The sequence below is a fragment of the Arachis hypogaea genome, chromosome 11, assembly GCF_003086295.3.
Source record: "Arachis hypogaea cultivar Tifrunner chromosome 11, arahy.Tifrunner.gnm2.J5K5, whole genome shotgun sequence".
Taxonomy (NCBI): Eukaryota; Viridiplantae; Streptophyta; class Magnoliopsida; order Fabales; family Fabaceae; genus Arachis; species Arachis hypogaea.
Window position 1 is genome coordinate 9,220,269 of NC_092046.1, and position 17,681 is coordinate 9,237,949.

General features: G+C 37.5%; 2 protein-coding genes across 8 annotated transcripts; one reads left to right on the top strand and one right to left on the bottom strand.

Moving 5' to 3' along the window:
- The first annotated feature begins 2,016 nt into the window (after positions 1-2,016).
- On the top strand, positions 2,017-13,910 carry LOC112720168 (ABC transporter C family member 3). 3 transcript variants are annotated; one of them, XM_072206438.1, is made up of 11 exons: positions 2,100-4,833; positions 9,920-10,006; positions 10,112-10,813; positions 10,977-11,141; positions 11,385-11,512; positions 11,600-11,676; positions 11,775-11,989; positions 12,406-12,711; positions 12,795-12,858; positions 13,227-13,466; positions 13,568-13,910. In XM_072206438.1, the coding sequence occupies exons 1-11, from the start codon at positions 2,473-2,475 to the stop codon at positions 13,678-13,680; spliced, it is 4,458 nt and encodes a 1,485-aa protein (XP_072062539.1). In that variant the 5' UTR covers positions 2,100-2,472; the 3' UTR covers positions 13,681-13,910. The 3 variants fall into 3 exon arrangements, 2 of the variants coding, with proteins under 2 accessions (XP_029145932.1, XP_072062539.1); XM_029290099.2 differs by having other exon boundaries at positions 2,017-4,833; positions 11,385-11,676; XR_011867242.1 differs by lacking the exon at positions 11,385-11,512.
- LOC112720169 (uncharacterized) lies at positions 13,163-16,862 on the bottom strand. Of its 5 annotated transcripts, none has more exons than XM_072206439.1 (4): positions 16,621-16,862; positions 15,798-16,512; positions 14,884-15,633; positions 13,163-13,822 (listed from the first exon to the last, which is right to left on the bottom strand). In XM_072206439.1, exons 2-3 carry the CDS (start codon positions 16,444-16,446, stop codon positions 14,885-14,887), a joined length of 1,398 nt encoding a protein of 465 aa, XP_072062540.1. In that variant the 5' UTR covers positions 16,447-16,512; positions 16,621-16,862; the 3' UTR covers positions 13,163-13,822; position 14,884. The 5 variants fall into 5 exon arrangements, with proteins under 5 accessions (XP_072062540.1, XP_025626799.1, XP_072062541.1 ...); XM_072206440.1 differs by lacking the exon at positions 13,163-13,822 and adding an exon at positions 13,980-14,592; XM_025771014.3 differs by having other exon boundaries at positions 15,798-16,701.
- Between the last annotated feature and the right edge of the window lie 819 nt (positions 16,863-17,681).

Here is a 17,681-nt window from a genome sequence, read left to right on the forward strand (position 1 = left end):
TAAAACTTAGTTTTTTATTTTTTATTTGGCATCTATATTTTGATTATCTTATTTTTTATATTGACAAAGTTCATTTTCATTAATGTAGTATTATATTGACATGAGATGTGCACCAAACTTGTTAGCAACACTTTATTCTGACTATTTGAATGATGCGCAATGGAACGAGGTCCGAACAATGAATTTTGGATAGGAAATTTAAACTATGATTTAATTTTGGCCCTATGCAAACGCCTTTAATCCCTCCAAGTTTTATCTTCTCACTCCAATAGAAAAAGTAAATGTTACTTGAAAATCAGTTGCAGCGGTTTTGGGATTGCGTGCATACGGTAATAATTAAAATTTCTTTAAGATCTTTTGGTTTTATTAATTAGAATTGCCTGTAAAAAATTGATTTTTAATATCATATGATTGATATAGGAGTATAACTATATATTGAATCTGATCTTACATTGCTGATGACTTACTTGCTGAACTTTTTACACATTCCAATGTTTGCCATGCTAGGATTAATAGCATGATTATGCTGGATATTCACAAAGGTTAACACATATTCCAACTTCTTATCCATTTTCACAATAATTCTAACTTTACAATTTTGCTCGAAGTTGAATTTATCTTTTTTAGTGGATCAATTTTTTATTTTCGATAACCAACTCTAGAATATACCAAGATTTGATATATAATTTGCCTATTTTGATCGACTTAGTAGTTCTTATATTCCATAAAAAACTAACCTCTTTGCGTAATTGGTATAAAATGCTTCATAATCTTTCACAGAAGAGAATGTCATTCTTATGCTTGGAACAATCTAAAATATGGATAATAAAAATTTAAAATCAAATCAATAATAAAAAATGGATAATAAAAAATTAAAATCAAATGCTATGTTATATATCTATCTAAACTTAGAACACTTAACTACATTAACAACATATATATTTCAATTTTATCATAAAATCAAATGCCCAATCTTACACACTTGAAATAGAAGAAAATACACCCATTAAAAAGACAAACCAATTGACAAATAAAATGTCCAAATTAGAGGCAAATGCATATGTAAAATTTTCTCAACGACTTACAAATTATTCTAAACATGCAAACTACCAATTTGACTCTAATCTAAAGGTTAAACATTTTTTTTATTACACAGATTTATAACATAAATTTTTTTAAAATACAATCACACAACATACATAATATAATTGAGAGGCATTTCTTTCTGAAACCAATTAAAAGGACCCAAATGACATAATGAAACCACAAATCAAAAGCATTTGCATAACTAGATACACAGATTATCAAAATTCAACACACAATATATGAATCAGCTGGAGCAACTAGGCTCTCCATTAGAAACCAAATATGTAGTTAAACTATTTAAAGCAAGGTTCATTTTTATTGTTTCCCTTTATGTTTACTCAGGTGTTTCACTACTCATTTTGACTAAATCAATGACAATGTTACATATTTAACTCCACAATTATGAATATCTAGATTTAGATGTAAAATAAAATGGATAGTGGATAATCAGAAATAAAAAATGGATAATAAAAAAATTGAAATTAAATCAGAAATAAAAAATTAACATACTAAATAAATTAAACACAAATTTTATTATTAAAACTTGTGGATCTATTGAATCAAAAGTTATAATCAAAACCCTAAAATAATAAGAATTGGAAACGATGCTAAGAAGAGTTTATGTGAACTGTAGGATCGAAGCAGAACATAGAGAAGCGTGGAAAAAAGAAGAAAGCAATGAGTGAAGTTAGCCCAATCGAAGAGAAAGAAAATGAGGTGCATGCAATAAAAGAGAAGAAACCACGATTAAAAGAAAAGATTTTTAGCGCGATGAAAAAACTTCTAAACACGTTGTATTGTCTTTGAATCCTACTGCATCTTTATATGTTTATTTCTATAATTGTATTTTCTACTAGTGAAAATGACTGAACTGGTGACTAAAAAGTAAAAAGTAGTGTATAAATAATATTTTTCTATTTCTTATCACTTATCTTGAATAACATTCATAACTAGACCATTTTATAAAAATTTTATAAAACTTTTTCCAAACACATGGAAGACTTTCCGAAGCATTTTAAAGAGAAGAAAAAAGAAAGAAAGAAAACGGAACCTATAAAGTTGGCGCTCCTCTCCTGGAGTGAAGAATAATGCGGAAACATATTGCGTTGAAAGCAACATGATCATCTTCCTATCACTGCTTCATTCATCTCCAACGACATTCATCAACTTTCTGACGTCATCTTTTCCTTGTCTTCAGTATGTCCTTCCAAACTCAGACCTCTCTTTACTCGTCACTTCTATCTTTAATAACTTCCACCCTTCCATTTTGGAGCAAAAGTCAACAAGTCAACCATTTCCTGTAAAAAATCTTCTCCTCCTTCTTCGTTTTGCTTCAGAGTAAGCTTAGGTACTCAGTTTCTCTAATTTCACTATTCCTCCATAATCATGCACCTTGCAACTGTTGATGATTTTCTCCTCCAACCGCTTTTCACGCGTTATGTATCTGCTTCGTTGAACCTAATCCTATTAATTGCGCTGCTTGTGTCATGGATATGGGAGAAAGTTCATGCGAATGTGAACCATAGAGAAAACAATGAAAGAATTCGATTACGTAGTGGTGGATTCTTGTACTTCAAACAAGGTCCACTTTGTAGCTTAGCTATTTGTGTGTTCTACCTTATGCTGTGCTTGCTAACCTACTTTTACTTGTATAAAAATGATGGTGGTACTGGTTCCTCAAACGAAGTTGTTGTTGCAATTTCTGATTTTGCTCTTAGATCACTTGCTTGGGCTGTTGTTTGTGGCTATTTGCAATTTGGAAGCTCCGGTTCTTGGGGACCTTTCTCCTCAAGAAACTTGAGGATTTGTTGCTGGGTGTATGCTGTTGTTTCCTTTTGTTGCATTGTAATAGACTTTATAATCTATGAAAAGCAAGCTTTCTTGCCGATTATGTATCCTGTTTCCGATATAAGTGGTTTTATTAGTGCTTTATTTCTGTGTTATTTGGGGTTTTCCGGAAACCATGTTGTTAAGAATGCCCCTCTTGAAGAAGCCCTTTTGAATGATGAATCTTTGGTGAGGAACGGTTGTAATCGCAATAAAACCAGAGGAGATGGAAATTCGTCGAGCTATTACAATGCTGGATTCTTTAGTTTTCTTACATTCTCTTGGTTGAGTCCATTGATATCTCTAGGCAATAACAAGGCTTTAGATATCGAGGATCTTCCTGTTCTTCATATCAATGATAGTGCCTATGGGGCTTTTCCAAATCTTAGAGATAAGCTTGAGTCACAATGTGGTGATGATGGGAAAGTAACCACTTTTAAGTTGGTTAAGGCAATGTTCGTGTCAACATGGCAGCTGATCTTACTGTCAGCCTTGTTTGCAATCTTGTACACTTGTGCTTCTTATGTTGGTCCTTATTTGATTGATTTCCTTGTTCAATACCTCAATGGGGAGCAAATGTTTGAAAACGAAGGCTATGTTTTGGTATTGGCATTTGCTGTTGGTAAGTTTGTGGAGTGCCTCTCGCAGAGACATTCCATGTTCAGGTTCCAGCAGATTGGAGTTAGGATACAATCAATGTTGGTGGGGACGATCTATGCTAAAGGTTTGAAGCTTTCGTGTAAATCGAAGGATGCTCATAGTAGCGGAGAAATCGTTAACTTGTTGACTGTCGATGCTTCAAGGATTGGTGAATTTTGTTGGTACATGCATGATCCATGGATGGCTGTTTTGCAAGTTGCTTTGGCCTTGTTGATTCTGTATCGGAGTGTTGGGCTTGCTTCAATTGCTGCTTTTGTTGCCACCGTAATTGTGATGTTGCTAAACCTGCCAGTGGCATCATTGCAAGAAAAATACCAAAATAAGTTAATGGAGTTCAAAGACAAACGAATGAAGTCAACATCTGAGATCTTAAAGAATATGAGGATTCTGAAACTGCAAGCATGGGAGATGAAGTTCTTAGAGAAGATCATTCAGCTTAGGAAGGCTGAGGAGATATGGCTAAAGAAATTTGTCATTGGTTCAGTGATTATTAGATTTCTCTTCTTTAATGCCCCCTCTTTTGTTGCTGTGGTTACTTTTGGTACATGTGTTCTTATGGGCATACCACTTGAATCAGGGAAGATCTTATCTGCACTCGCAACTTTCCGAATTCTTCAAATTCCCATATATAGCCTCCCTGACACAATTTCAATGATAGCACAAACTAAGGTCTCACTTGATAGGATCACATCATTTCTTTGTCTAGATGACTTGCAAGCCAATGCAGTAGAGAAACTTCCCCATGGTAGTTCTGATTTAGCAGTTGAAGTTATAGATGGAAATTTCTCATGGGATTCCTCTTCCTCTAGTACTAATCTGGCGAACATAAATCTCAAAGTTTTTCATGGCATGAGGGTTGCTGTTTGTGGCACTGTTGGATCTGGCAAGTCAAGTTTACTTTCTTGTGTGATTGGTGAAGTCCCAAAGCTATCTGGGACCATTAAAGTGTGTGGAACAAAGGCTTATGTTTCTCAGTCGCCATGGATACAAAGTGGTAAGATAGAAGATAACATACTATTTGGCAAAGAGATGGACAGGGAAAAGTATGAGAAGGTACTAGAAGCATGTTCCTTAACAAAAGACCTCGAGGTTCTATCATTTGGTGACCAGACTATTGTTGGTGAGAAAGGAATCAATTTGAGTGGTGGACAGAAGCAAAGATTACAAATAGCTCGCGCTCTTTACCAAGATGCTGATATATACCTGTTTGATGACCCTTTCAGTGCTGTGGATGCTCATACAGGATCTCATCTTTTTAAGGTCTTATGTTTCTATACTTTGAATTCTTTTGCTTTTAGTGCAATTATTTCTAATCTCCGTATAAATTCTTTCATTGTTGCTTGCATTGTTGATCAAGTAGAAATTTCTGAAATATTGATCATATGTTTACTTGAAATATACGGATGGAGTGAGACAAGAATTGTGTTTTGGATGAATTCCTTGAGAGAATCTCTCAGTGTCAATATATACCTATATATATATATATATATAGGTACAGAAATAAAATCCCTTAATACTAGGAGATATGATAGAATCAGATCCCTTAATACTAGGAGATCTAACAGAATCAGATGTATAAGTTGGAGCATATAAATCATATGCACCAAACTTGTTACATATGTATTGTATCCGAGGACTCCGGATAGCTTTGGTGAAAATATCTGCAAGTTGATCGTTGGAGTTGACAAAGGCTGTTACTATTTTCCCACTTTGCAACTTCTCCCTTATGAAATGGCAATCAATCTCTATGTGCTTGGTCCGTTCATGAAATATAGGGTTGGAAGCAATATGTAAGGCAGCTTGATTATCGCACACCAGTTCCATCTTACTTGGCTCACAAAACTTAAGTTCCTTAACTAATTGCTTCAACCATATAAGTTCACATGTGGCAAGTGTCATAGCTCTATATTTAGCTTCCGCAGTAGATCTTGCTACAACATTTTGCTTCTTACTCTTCCAAGATATCAAGTTTCCACCAATAAAAACACAATAACTAGATGTAGAACGTCTATCAGATGGAGATTCTACCCAATCTGCATCAGTATACCCAACAATCTGGTTATGTCCTTTATCTTCATACAACAAACCTTTTCCTGGAGCACCTTTGATATATCTAAGGACTCTAACAGCTGCGTCCCAATGACTACTATCGCATGGGGAGTCAAGAAACTGACTTAGGATACTTGTGGCAAATGAAATATCTGGCCGAGTGACTGTCAAATAATTCAATCGGCCAATTAATCTGCGATATCTACCAGGATCTGCAAGAGGTTCTCCTTGATCTGGACTAAGTTTTGTGTTGGGATCCATTGGTGTATCTACAGGTCTAGAATCCAACATTCCAGTTTCTTCAAGAATATCCAGAGCATATTTTCTCTGTGAGATACAGATCCCAGCATTAGATTGTGCCACTTCAATTCCTAGGAAATATTTTAACTTTCCCATATCTTTAGTCTGAAAGTGATCAAACAAGTGCTGTTTTAACTGAGTGATTCCCTCATGATCATCTCCAGTAATGACAATATCATCCACATAAACAACCAGATATATGAAGGAAATAGAGGAAGAATGACGGAAGAAAACTGAATGATCTGCTTCACTCTGAATCATGCCAAATTTAGAAATAACAGCACTAAAGCGACCAAACCAAGCTCAAGGGGATTGTTTCAAGCCATATAAAGATCGGCGTAAAGGACATACTAAGCCGGAAGACTCCCCCTGAGCAACAAACTCGGGAGGTTGCTCCATGTATACTTCCTCCTCGAGATCACCATGTAAGAAAGCATTTTTAATATCAAGTTGATGAAGAGGCCAATGGCAAATGGCAGCCATAGAAAGAAAAAGACGAACAGAGGCCATCTTCGCAACAGGAGAGAAGGTATCATCATAGTCCAAACCAAAGATTTGAGTGTAGCCCTTAGCCACAAGGCGGGCTTTTAATCGATCAATGGTTCCGTCTGAGCCGACCTTAATAGTATAGATCCAACAACAACCCACAGTTGATTTGCCCGGTGGCAATGAAACAAGATCCCAAGTACCAGTAGAATGTAAGGCAGACGTTTCCTCAATCATAGCCTGGCGCCACCCTGGATGTGAAAGAGCTTCTGCTGTTGTTTTGGATATAGAAACAGAAGACAAAGAGGAGGTAAAAGCATAGTGCGAAGATGATAAACGATGGTAACTAAGAAAATTATAAATAGGATTAGGATTACGGGTTGAACGAGTACCTTGTCTGAGAGCAATAGGAGGACTACTGCTAACTCCCGAAGAAGGATCCAAGGACGGTTCAACCACGGGTTCAGGAGATGAGTTATCTTGGACTGCAGGCCGTGGGCGGCGATGATAAACCTGTAGAGGCTTTGTGGGAATAGGAGGCCCATCTAAGTAAGGAACATGAAGCACCTCCGTAATGGAAGGTGAAGTGATGTCGGGTGCAGAGAAAAAAAGGGGTATTCTCAAGAAAAGTGACATCGACAGACACGAAGAAACGATTAAGAGCTAGAGAATAACAACGATAACCCTTTTGAAATCGAGTGTACCCTAAGAAAACACATTTGATAGAGCGAGCAGTTAACTTGTCTTTTCCTGGGGTAAGATCATGGATGAAACAAGTACAACCAAAGACTCGTAGTGGAAGAGAAAAAATGTGCTCATGAGAAAATAAAATGGAATGAGGAACTTGATTTTGCAAAATAGAAGAAGGCATACGATTAATTAAATAACATGCAGTCAGAACAGCCTCACCCCAAAACTTAAGGGGAACATGAGTATGGAGAAGAAGAGTGCGAGCAGTTTCAATCAAGTGACGATGTTTACGCTCAGCCACACCATTCTGTTGAGGGGTATGACGACAAGATGACTAATGTAGAATGCCTTGGGAGGACAAGTAAGACGAAAAGGGTGCTGAAAAATACTCACGAGCATTATCACTTCGTAAAATTTTAATTGAAGTTTTGAATTGATTTTGAATTTCAGAACAGAAAGACTTGAAATGTACAAATAATTCAGATCTGTCCTTCAATAAATATAACTAAGTGCAACGAGAAAAGTCATCAATAAAGGTGACAAAATAACGAAAACCAGAATGAGAAGTAACCCGACTAGGTCCCCATACATCAGAATGAATAACAGAAAAGGGAGACGCAGCCCGTGTATTGACACGACTTGAAAAAGAACTACGAACATGTTTACCTAAATGATAAGTTTGACACTCTAAGGTAGTAAGACGAGATAAACTCGGGACCATAGCTTGTAACTTCGAGAGGTTGGGATGTCCCAGGCGACAATGGACCACGTCCGGAGACTCAATAGTAGCAACAGAAGACACAGTAGTAGTGGGTAAGGCAAGCCGATACAGTCCTTGAGACTCACATCCTGTACCAATCGTCTGTCCCGTCCCTCGATCCTGCACAATGATGGAGTCAGCAAAAAAGGTAATAGAACAATTGAGAGAGCGAGTAAGTTGGCTAATAGAAATCAAATTGAAAGGACAATTGGGCATGTAAAGAACAGATTTCAAAGGTAATGTAGGAAGAGGAGTAGCTTGACCTATTCCCTTAGTACCAATTTTAGAACCATCAGCCAAAGTGTTAAAAGGAAGAAATGCAGGGTGTTCAAGTTTAGAGAGGACAGAAGAAGTACCAGAAATGTGATCAGAAGCACTTGAGTCAAGGACCCATGGTCCAAGAGAAGAGGAATGAGAGATACAAGCAACAGAATTACCAGAGTGGGTCACTGAAGCAACGGGAGTAGATGCCTGCTTTGAAGCTTGGTACTTGAGAAACTCATCATAGTCATTGCCAGAGACAAATATCCCTTGTGGTTGTGCGGCGGAGTGAACGTCAGATGGCTCATTAGTTTGGACAACATGAGCTACCTTGGTGGGACGACCATGGAGAGCATAACATTTATCCTGAGTATGACCAATCCTATGGCAATGGGTACAACTAAGGCGAGTACGATTACCACGACCATTACCACGACCCCCACGGCCGCCGCGAGTGGGAACTTGAAAGGACACTTAAGAAGAAGATTGGGATGTCAATGCAGTTTGGTCGAAATTATGGGTCTCAAGAGAGGGGCCAAATTGCAAGAGTCGTGCAAATACGTCTTGAAGGGAAGGAACGGGTGAGGTGCCCAATATTTGTTGCCGAAGAGATTCAAGTTCAGCTGGCAATCCAAGTAACGTAAGTACCAAAAACAGCTTTTCCTGTTGAGCATGATGGTCATCAACATTAGACACATAGGGAAGGAGAGTCGAAAACTCTTCCTTGACAGCTTCCACAGCCCCAACATAAGATTCCATAGCAGTTCCTTGAAGCTGTGTAACTGTAAACTACACAGCTTCTTAGCAACATGGTAAAGTCTTGCAATGTCATTAGTGTATAAAGCTTTAGCACGATCCCACACCTTTTTACAAGTTTTGTAAGCCCGAAACATAGTCAGCTTTGGTGGATCAATGGTCTGCCACATAAGGTTACATAGCTGGGCATCAATCCTCTTCCAAGTGGTTTTGTCAGCGGCGCGAACATCATCAACAAATTTAGTAAGGTGGTCTTCATAGCCTTGGCCCATGAACCAAAGTTCCACAGAATCAGCCTAAGAAAGGTAATTTTTGGCACCCATCAATTTTTCAGAGGTCATTGTAGCGGTTCCAGAAACGACAGATGTTAGAACAGCCGGTTTACCACCATTGGAGTTGGTGTTGGGGGTTACCTCAGAAGACATGATGGCAGACACTCAGAAACGGCCGGAAAACACCTGTAGAAGGGAAACGAGGGCCGGAAAAAGCCTGGGCAGCGGAGAAATTTTGGGGACAGGCCGAACTTGGCTTTCCGGTTCTGATTCTAGGGTTGCTTCGGAGTGGGTCTGATGTTTGACAAGATTTTGGCTGGAAAAACAGTTTCTGACGAAGAGACACAGCTGATAGTATCAGCTGGTGGGAAAAGGGAACACGGCTGAGAGATTGCAACCGGAAAAGAAGATAAAACAAATAGAAACCAGAGCCGGGTCGGAACCCGCTCTGATACCAACTTGAAATATACGAATGGAGTGAGACAATGATTGTGTTTTGGATGAATTCCTTGAGAGAATCATCTATATATATATATATATATATATATAGGTACAGAAATAAAATCCCTTAATACTAGGAGATATGATAGAATCAGATCCCTTAATACTAGGAGATCCAACAGAATCAGATATCTAAAGACGGAAACTATATCAAAACAGATCTAATCTGATATTCAACATGTTTATTGTTAATTAAGTAGAAATTTCTGAAATATTGATAATATGTTTGCACAAACGTTATCTGATTTTACATTTTGCTTTATTGCTTCAGGAGTGTATACTCGGCCTTTTACAAACAAAAACTGTGATATACATTACTCATCAGATAGAGTTCTTACCTGATGCTGATCTAATATTGGTGAGTTATTATTATTATTTTCTTTTACAGGTTCTCATGTTCATGAACTCACATTTAATTTACTTTTCTCTGACTTTGTGTCTGTCTTGCATATAATTTATTTAGGTCATGAAAGATGGAAGGATAACTCAATCTGGAAAATACAATGACATTCTCAAGTCAGGCACTGATTTTATGGAACTTGTAGGGGCACATCAGGAAGCTTTGTCTTCAATTAAATCTTTAGAGAGAAGGACTTCAAGTAAATCTTTAGAGAGAAGGCTTTCGAGTAAATCTTTTGAGAGAAGTCCCACGTCTAAGACATTAGGTCTCACCGTGGAGGACAGTGATTCACTAAGTTCTTTTGGAGAGCAAGACTTGGAAAACATTGATGATCAAAATGGTAAACCAGATGAAATAGTTGATAAAAAAGGCCAACTTGTTCAAGACGAAGAACGAGAAAAGGGTAGAGTTGAGTTTAAAGTCTACTGGAAATACATGACAACAGCATATGGAGGTGTTCTTGTACCCTTCATATTACTTTCACAAATACTTACTGTAGCTTTGAATGTTGCGAGTAATTACTGGATGACCTTGGCAACTCCAGTTTCTGCAACTGCAGAACCTGCTGTTGGAAGTGTTATGCTTATGGCTGTCTATGCTGCTTTAGCAATTGGAAGTTCCATTGGCAACCTTGTCAGAACAATGCTTACTGTGATATCTGGATATGTGACTGCAACCATACTCTTCAATAAATTGCATATGTGCCTTTTTCGAGCACCAATGTCATTTTTTGATGCCACCCCAAGTGGGCGAATCCTTAATAGAGTATGTCCTAATAATTGATAATGCTTTGCTTGCTATTTTTGAGAAGACAAGTTCTTTGCTATATCAGAGTTTTGTTGATTACTTTACCTTTTTGATGTATCTCTTCTTTTTAATTCTTGAATAGAATTGTCTGCCTAAACTTTAGTTCTGATTTTTGTTGTAGGCTTCAACAGACCAAAGTGCAATAGATATTGACATTCCAAGTGTATTATGGGCAGTTACCTTTAATCTGGCTTTCGTCGTGGGAAGTATTGCAGTGATGTCTCAAGCTGCATGGCAAGTGTTTATTGTATTTATTCCGGTGGTCGCAGCATGCATTTGGTACCAGGTAGTTTTCTAAATTAGCTCAAAACAAACCTGATGTTTATTTTTATTCTTATTCCTCCTCCATGTTTTTCTGAAGCACTTTTACATCATGAATCAAATGTTTAAAAGTGCGTTGAATTTTGATGCTTGTTCTCGAAAGTTCTTAGAGGTAGAAAAAGAAAAATGCATATGAATCTTATTGAGGATATTGTACAAAACATAGCAGTATGTATGGTAAAAATATAAGTAAGTTGATCCTGTGCAGCAATACTATTCAGCATCAGCACGGGAATTGGCACGGTTAGTTGGTATATGCCAAGCTCCTGTAATACAACATTTTTCTGAAACCATTTCTGGATCTACAACCATAAGAGCTTTTGAGCAAGAATCAAGGTTCGGTAACGTAAACATGAAATTGACGGATAGATATTCCCTACCAAAGATGTTTTCTGCTATAGCAATGGAATGGTTGTGTTTCAGATTGGATATTTTATCCTCCATCACATTTGCGTTCTGTTTGATTTTCTTGGTATCTTTTCCAAATGCAATTACTCCTGGTGAGTTGTTCAAAATTCAAATTACATACATACAACAATACTTATGACACTTTGGAAGGAAACCTCATTTTACTAATTCACTTTTATCTTTTGTCAAGGCATTGCGGGGTTGGCTGTGACGTATGGGCTCAATTTAAATTCACAAGTGGTTTATATAGTTTGGTATCTTTGCAATTTGGAGAACAAAATTATATCTGTAGAAAGAATTTTTCAATACACCTCCATCCCAAGTGAACCTCTTCTAGTCATAGAAGACAACCAACCTGATCCTTCATGGCCACCATTCGGGGAGGTTCATATCCAAGAGCTACAGGTACCCACAAAGAGTTACTCATTTGTTTTGTTTCAAAGCGACTGCAACTACTCGTCATGAATCATCTCTATTAAAAATTTTAAAATTTTTGGTAAAAGCATATGAATGAGTTCATATCTTAACAACATGCGCTCTTACACGTCCCTTATGGCTTGACGCACTGGAAGTGTACAGATTCTCCTATTTTGTGATGAAATTCGACCATTTTTTACTTATAAAAATCAGTTTAATAAGGATGGGTATTTAGATTACTTGGCTGTAGAGAACTAGGATCATGTTCTTGACTGTTTCTCTCAAAAACTTAAGCTATTATTACAGGGTCACATGGATGACTTTATGTGTTGACTATATTGTTATTTGGTTCATGGTTTTTATGTGGTAGAGTGAGATCATTAATTAGACTTTGTGTGATTTAGGTCAGGTATGCTCCTCACTTACCACTTGTATTACGTGGACTTACTTGCACTTTCGCTTCTGGAGCAAAAAACGGCATTGTGGGAAGAACTGGAAGCGGAAAAACAACTCTAGTGCAAACACTTTTCCGGCTTGTTGAGCCAGTTGCTGGAAAAATATTGATTGATAGCATCAATATATCTTCAATTGGAATTCATGATTTAAGATCCAAACTAAGCATTATTCCACAGGATCCAACAATGTTTGAAGGGACTATAAGGAACAACTTAGATCCACTGGAAGAATACACAGATGAACAAATTTGGGAGGTAATATGGTTTGCCTTTGACACTTTGAAGAACTGATCTTTTTATTAGTATATAATACTAATATGCTTCGGAAAATATTTTAGGCTTTAGATATGTGCCAACTTGGAGATGAAGTAAGGAAGAAAGAAGAGAAGCTGGACTCCATAGGTTTGACTTCTCAAAACCTAAAAGATGAATAAGATCTTACAAGTCAAATTGTTATGTATATTTATAGCAAGAATATATTATAATCCTTTCTGTTGTTAATATTTGTCACGGTATATGCACATTGATTAAGAAGCACATTATCAATATTTGACTATAAATTTGTTTACTTAATAACTAGTTTATGGTGTAAATGCTTTGTTGTTTATTGTGCTTAACATTGTGTGAAGGGTACATTTGGAAAATGCTTAATAGATGTGACATTGAAATATGAGAACAATGGATATATTGAACTAAGTTACAGATATTGTGAATCAAAAGAATTATTATATTATATTATATTATATTGCATAACATTATGAATTCTACAGTTACCGAGAATGGCGAAAATTGGAGTATGGGTCAACGACAGTTGGTCTGCCTTGGCCGCGTCTTACTAAAGAAAAGCAAGATCCTAGTGCTTGACGAGGCTACGGCATCAGTTGATACTGCCACAGATAATATTATTCAGCAAACAGTTAAGCAGAATTTTTCAGACTGCACAATAATTACAATTGCTCATAGAATAACTTCAATCCTTGACAGTGACATGGTTCTGTTTCTTAACCAAGGCAAGAATCACTTCCCTTCTCTTTCGTTGCCTTTCTCTTTTTTATTTGCTATACTTTTTCTCTTGCCGGGAATATGAGTTATGTTAATATTGATCCTTCAGGACTCATTGAGGAATATGATTCACCAAAAAAGTTGCTTAAGAACAAATCTTCAGCTCTTGCTCAACTAGTTGAAGAATACACTCGAAGGTCAAACTCTGGTTTTGAAAGTTGAGACACCAGTGAATTGAATCTTGTGTGGAACCAATGTCCCGTGGCCTATATTTTAGTGATCTTCACATATTTCATTGTTGTTGAGACTTGTATAGGAATGGATCAATGGAACTTATCTTATGTCATGGAATGAATGCCTATGGCTGTAGTAGAAATGTGGAATGAGTAAAAATTCTATTTTATGTATTGTTAATTAATAATTAATTTATAATAGTGACATATGTTAAACCATATACACGTTCATCACATATGTATGGAGAATGAAAAATTGAACTAAGATAATAGCGAAGCCAAGTAAAATGACTATCGGTTCCAACTCTTCTTGATCACAAAAATTCTGACCGAGTTTATGAAAATCCTTAATATAATACAATACCCATAACAAACACAATATCAGACATTACATATATCCTTCTATACTTCTTGAGTCGCCACTCTAATATTGCTATCGAAGATCATCAGTGATACATTACAATATTACATGCTTTGCGCACCAAAACATCCACATATTCTATACCCTCTGTACTATACAAACCTATCAAAACCAAACTTTAGTATAAAAACTAACATTGTGGGGGGTCGAAGTTCACAATTGAAACCAAACTCCTGTTCATATAATTGGTTTACATGTCCTGGTTTTATTGATTACACAGTATATTAATGTATCAAACATCTATGTGAAATGACATATTAAGTTAGGATCAAATTTTCATGTACCTCAATGTGAGACTTCTACAATATTGTTCTATCATTAAAACTGCTTGATTCTTACGATAACTACCTTAAAAGGTAATATTTATTTAGTTTGATCCATCATTGAAATAACAAGAAAGCACCAGCTTTCCTCATCCTTAGACAATAGCAGGTGAAATTTTGGCATCAAAGCTATACAAATTCAAGCATTTTCAAGCACCTACAAATTCATGCATTTTACCATAAGTACATGGTTCTACAATCATCTTTGTTTGTTTATTCTTTCATAAACATCTTGAAATGTACAGTAGCAAGATATAAAGATTGTCTTCTTTCTATTCTATACATGGAAATTTCTCTCTTGAGAATGCAGGGGAAAAATAACCCTTGCAGGGGAAAAATAACCCCTCTCCTCATTCTCATGACATATACATCTATACCATACCATATAATTTATATTTATACAACTAGAGATTCAAACTACTATGAAACACAGAGATCGAAACAAAACCTTAGGTTATTTGATCTGAATTCCAAGCGGGAAGATCAATATTCATTCTTTCTACAGGAGCACGCTCATTCGTTTCACGAAGTTGAGCCAGCCGATTCTGCATGCTTCTGAATGAAGGAGCATCAATTATATGAGATACACTATCATGGTACAATGGATCTTCATAAAAATTGACAAGAGCCTCAGCTGCATTATCCCTTAGTTCCTCAAAATCGTCATGCAACAAGTCAATGAAGATTGGAACCACCCCAGCATCGGAAAGTGCAATTCTATTCACCCTATCATAGCTCATCTGAGAAAATGCACCAGAAACATTCTCCTTTACGTCATTGCTTCCACTCCCCAAAAGCTCAACAAGTACCGGAATCACGCCTGAATCGCGCACCACTGGTATCGAGTGGTTGTAAGTTGATAGATCCCACACCACATTAGCAGCTGCAGACTTCGCCTCATTATCACCATCTCTCATAATCCTTACTAAGTGCCCAACAATTTCGATGGCGTTAGCCTCATCAAAAGCCAACACGCAAAATGCGTCCTCTGCGATGTCCTTACCAGAAGGATCGCCCCCTTCAAGAAGCTCGGAATAAAGGGGGATAGCCCCAGCTTGAGCAATTGACCTAATGCAATCAACATAGGCAGAGATCACACCAAGAGTATTCCCAGCCACAAGCTTCGTGGTGTGATCTCTGCTGCAAAATAGCTCCACAACTGGGAGTATTGCACCCAATTCAACAACAGCCCGCCTACCTATGTTGCACAAACACAAAGACAATTATTTAATACAACACGTAAATACAACAATTTAATGATAGCATCAGTCACAAATTTAGCAAGTATTTGATGCAGACACATAAAGTGCACAACTGAATACAAATGAAGTATTTGTAATTTGTGCAATCATAGTCGCCTACCTTCTCTTGTAACTCCAAACATCCCAATTGCTTGGCATGCCCTCTCTCTAGAGACCATACTACCAACACCAACAGCCTCCACAACATAGCGAAGAGCATCAAGCCTAACTATTTCCCTCCTAACATTGCGCCGCAGCGCCAACAAACTCAGAATCTCCAACAAATACCTTCGAATTTCCCGATCCTCGCAAGAACTCAACTTATTTACAATGATACCTAACCCACCAGCAGTAGCAACAACAGCCCTACTTGTGTTACAAAAACCAACCACAACCAACAAGCATTTCACAAGAACTTTCAGAAACATCCCATCAGAATGAGGCAACAAATTCATAAGCAATTGCGCAGCACCGTTTGCACCCATTTGAGTTACCAACTCGTCACTCCTGCAAGCTATGCACTTCAAGCAATAAGCTGAAGCCATTTGAAGAGAGAAATTGGCAGAATCATTTGAACGGTTATTGTGGCCAAGGATCTCCATAAGAAAGGGTATGGTGCGAGCCAATACATGTTCAGGGGCGTGTTTGGAGTAACGAGCAAGCATTGCCATGGCTTTGATTCTCTTGGACTTGATCTCTGTGGCTATTGCATTCTGAAATTTTCTCAGTTCATTTTCCCAATCAATGTCACCACTTTCACTTTCATCCATTTTTCTTCTCTCTCTTGTTTCTTTCCCCAAATGACTTGGAACTTCAAGCCCAAATTAATTGTGGGACTAATAGAAAAAGTACCGATGAAATAACACAATCAAAACCTTCATAAAGTTCTAAAGATAGAGAAGGGCCTGAATTGAAGAGCAATGAATTGAATTTAGGTATCATACCTCTGGAAAATCGAAATTGCGATAAAAATAATGGTTGGTGCTAAGGAGACCCAACTGAGGCAACGCTTCAGGAAAAGAAGAGGTTCGGTGAGCCATTCTCGGACTCTCAGCAGTGTTTAAAGGGAAAACTCACGTGCAGTTTCCGTTGAGTTGTTAGCTGTGATTATTATGTGAATCTTGATTTGACATGTTGTAACCAAAATTTGATGGGAATAGATCCTTGTTAAAAAAAAAATTTGAAAGGGTTAAATCTATAGTCTTCTAAGATTAAAAAACCCTAGCAGAGAAAGAGTACGTACTCCGTACTCAAGGAGAATGAGAGAAGGAGAGAGCGGGGCGAACGGTTGAGGGTGAAACACAGTGAGGAAGATTGCCATGCCATTGGAAGAGATAAGGGAGAGAGCGTGGGTGGGTGTGTATCCGGTGTTAAGGAGGGTTCTTCTCGAGAGGGATTAGAAAAGCCATTCAAGGTCTCTTTTAGAGATAAAGTCATTGGTGCAGAAAAGTCTAAGGCCTTTACATTAGTAGGGTCTTTCTCTGGGGATGGTATCGCGACGGTGACAGGTAGTGTCAATTTTACCAAGGAGGCAAAGAGTTGTCTAGCTGAACCTTATAAGGAAGCCATCGTGATCAAGGTGCCGGATAAGCATTATGGCTACACGGCTCTCATGCATAAGCTTCGGATAGTATGGCGCATCAAAGGAGGGTTTGATTTGTTGGATGTGGGATTTGGATATTTTTTGGTTAAATTTGATATTGCGAATCGTGAGAAAGTCATTCTTGGTGGCCCGTGGTTGATAGACGGTCACTATGTTGCAGTAAAGCCATGGGATGTGGATTTTAGGCCATGCAAAAAATCCTTTGGATCAACGCTGGTATGGATTCGAGTCTCGGGACTTCCAATTTGGTGCTACCAGGAACAAGCAATGCTGCGAATTGCTTCTGCAATAGGGATTCCGGTGAAAGTAGATTTGGCTACTAAGCTTGCAGAAAGAGGAAAATATGAGGGTGTAACTTATGAAGTGGAGTACGAGAGTTTACCGTTGATTTGTGCTACTTGT

Coding starts and splice junctions, on each gene's coding strand:
- LOC112720169 (XM_072206439.1), bottom strand. CDS start 16,446: ATGGATGAAAGTGAAAGTGGTGACATTGATTGGGAAAATGAACTGAGA. Junction 15,634..15,797: donor GTTTGGAGTTACAAGAGAAG/GTAGGCGACTAT, acceptor TGTGCAACATAG/GTAGGCGGGCTGTTGTTGAA.
- LOC112720168 (XM_029290099.2), top strand. CDS start 2,473: ATGCACCTTGCAACTGTTGATGATTTTCTCCTCCAACCGCTTTTCACG. Junction 12,712..12,794: donor CAGATGAACAAATTTGGGAG/GTAATATGGTTT, acceptor AAAATATTTTAG/GCTTTAGATATGTGCCAACT. Junction 12,859..13,226: donor AGAGAAGCTGGACTCCATAG/GTTTGACTTCTC, acceptor TGAATTCTACAG/TTACCGAGAATGGCGAAAAT.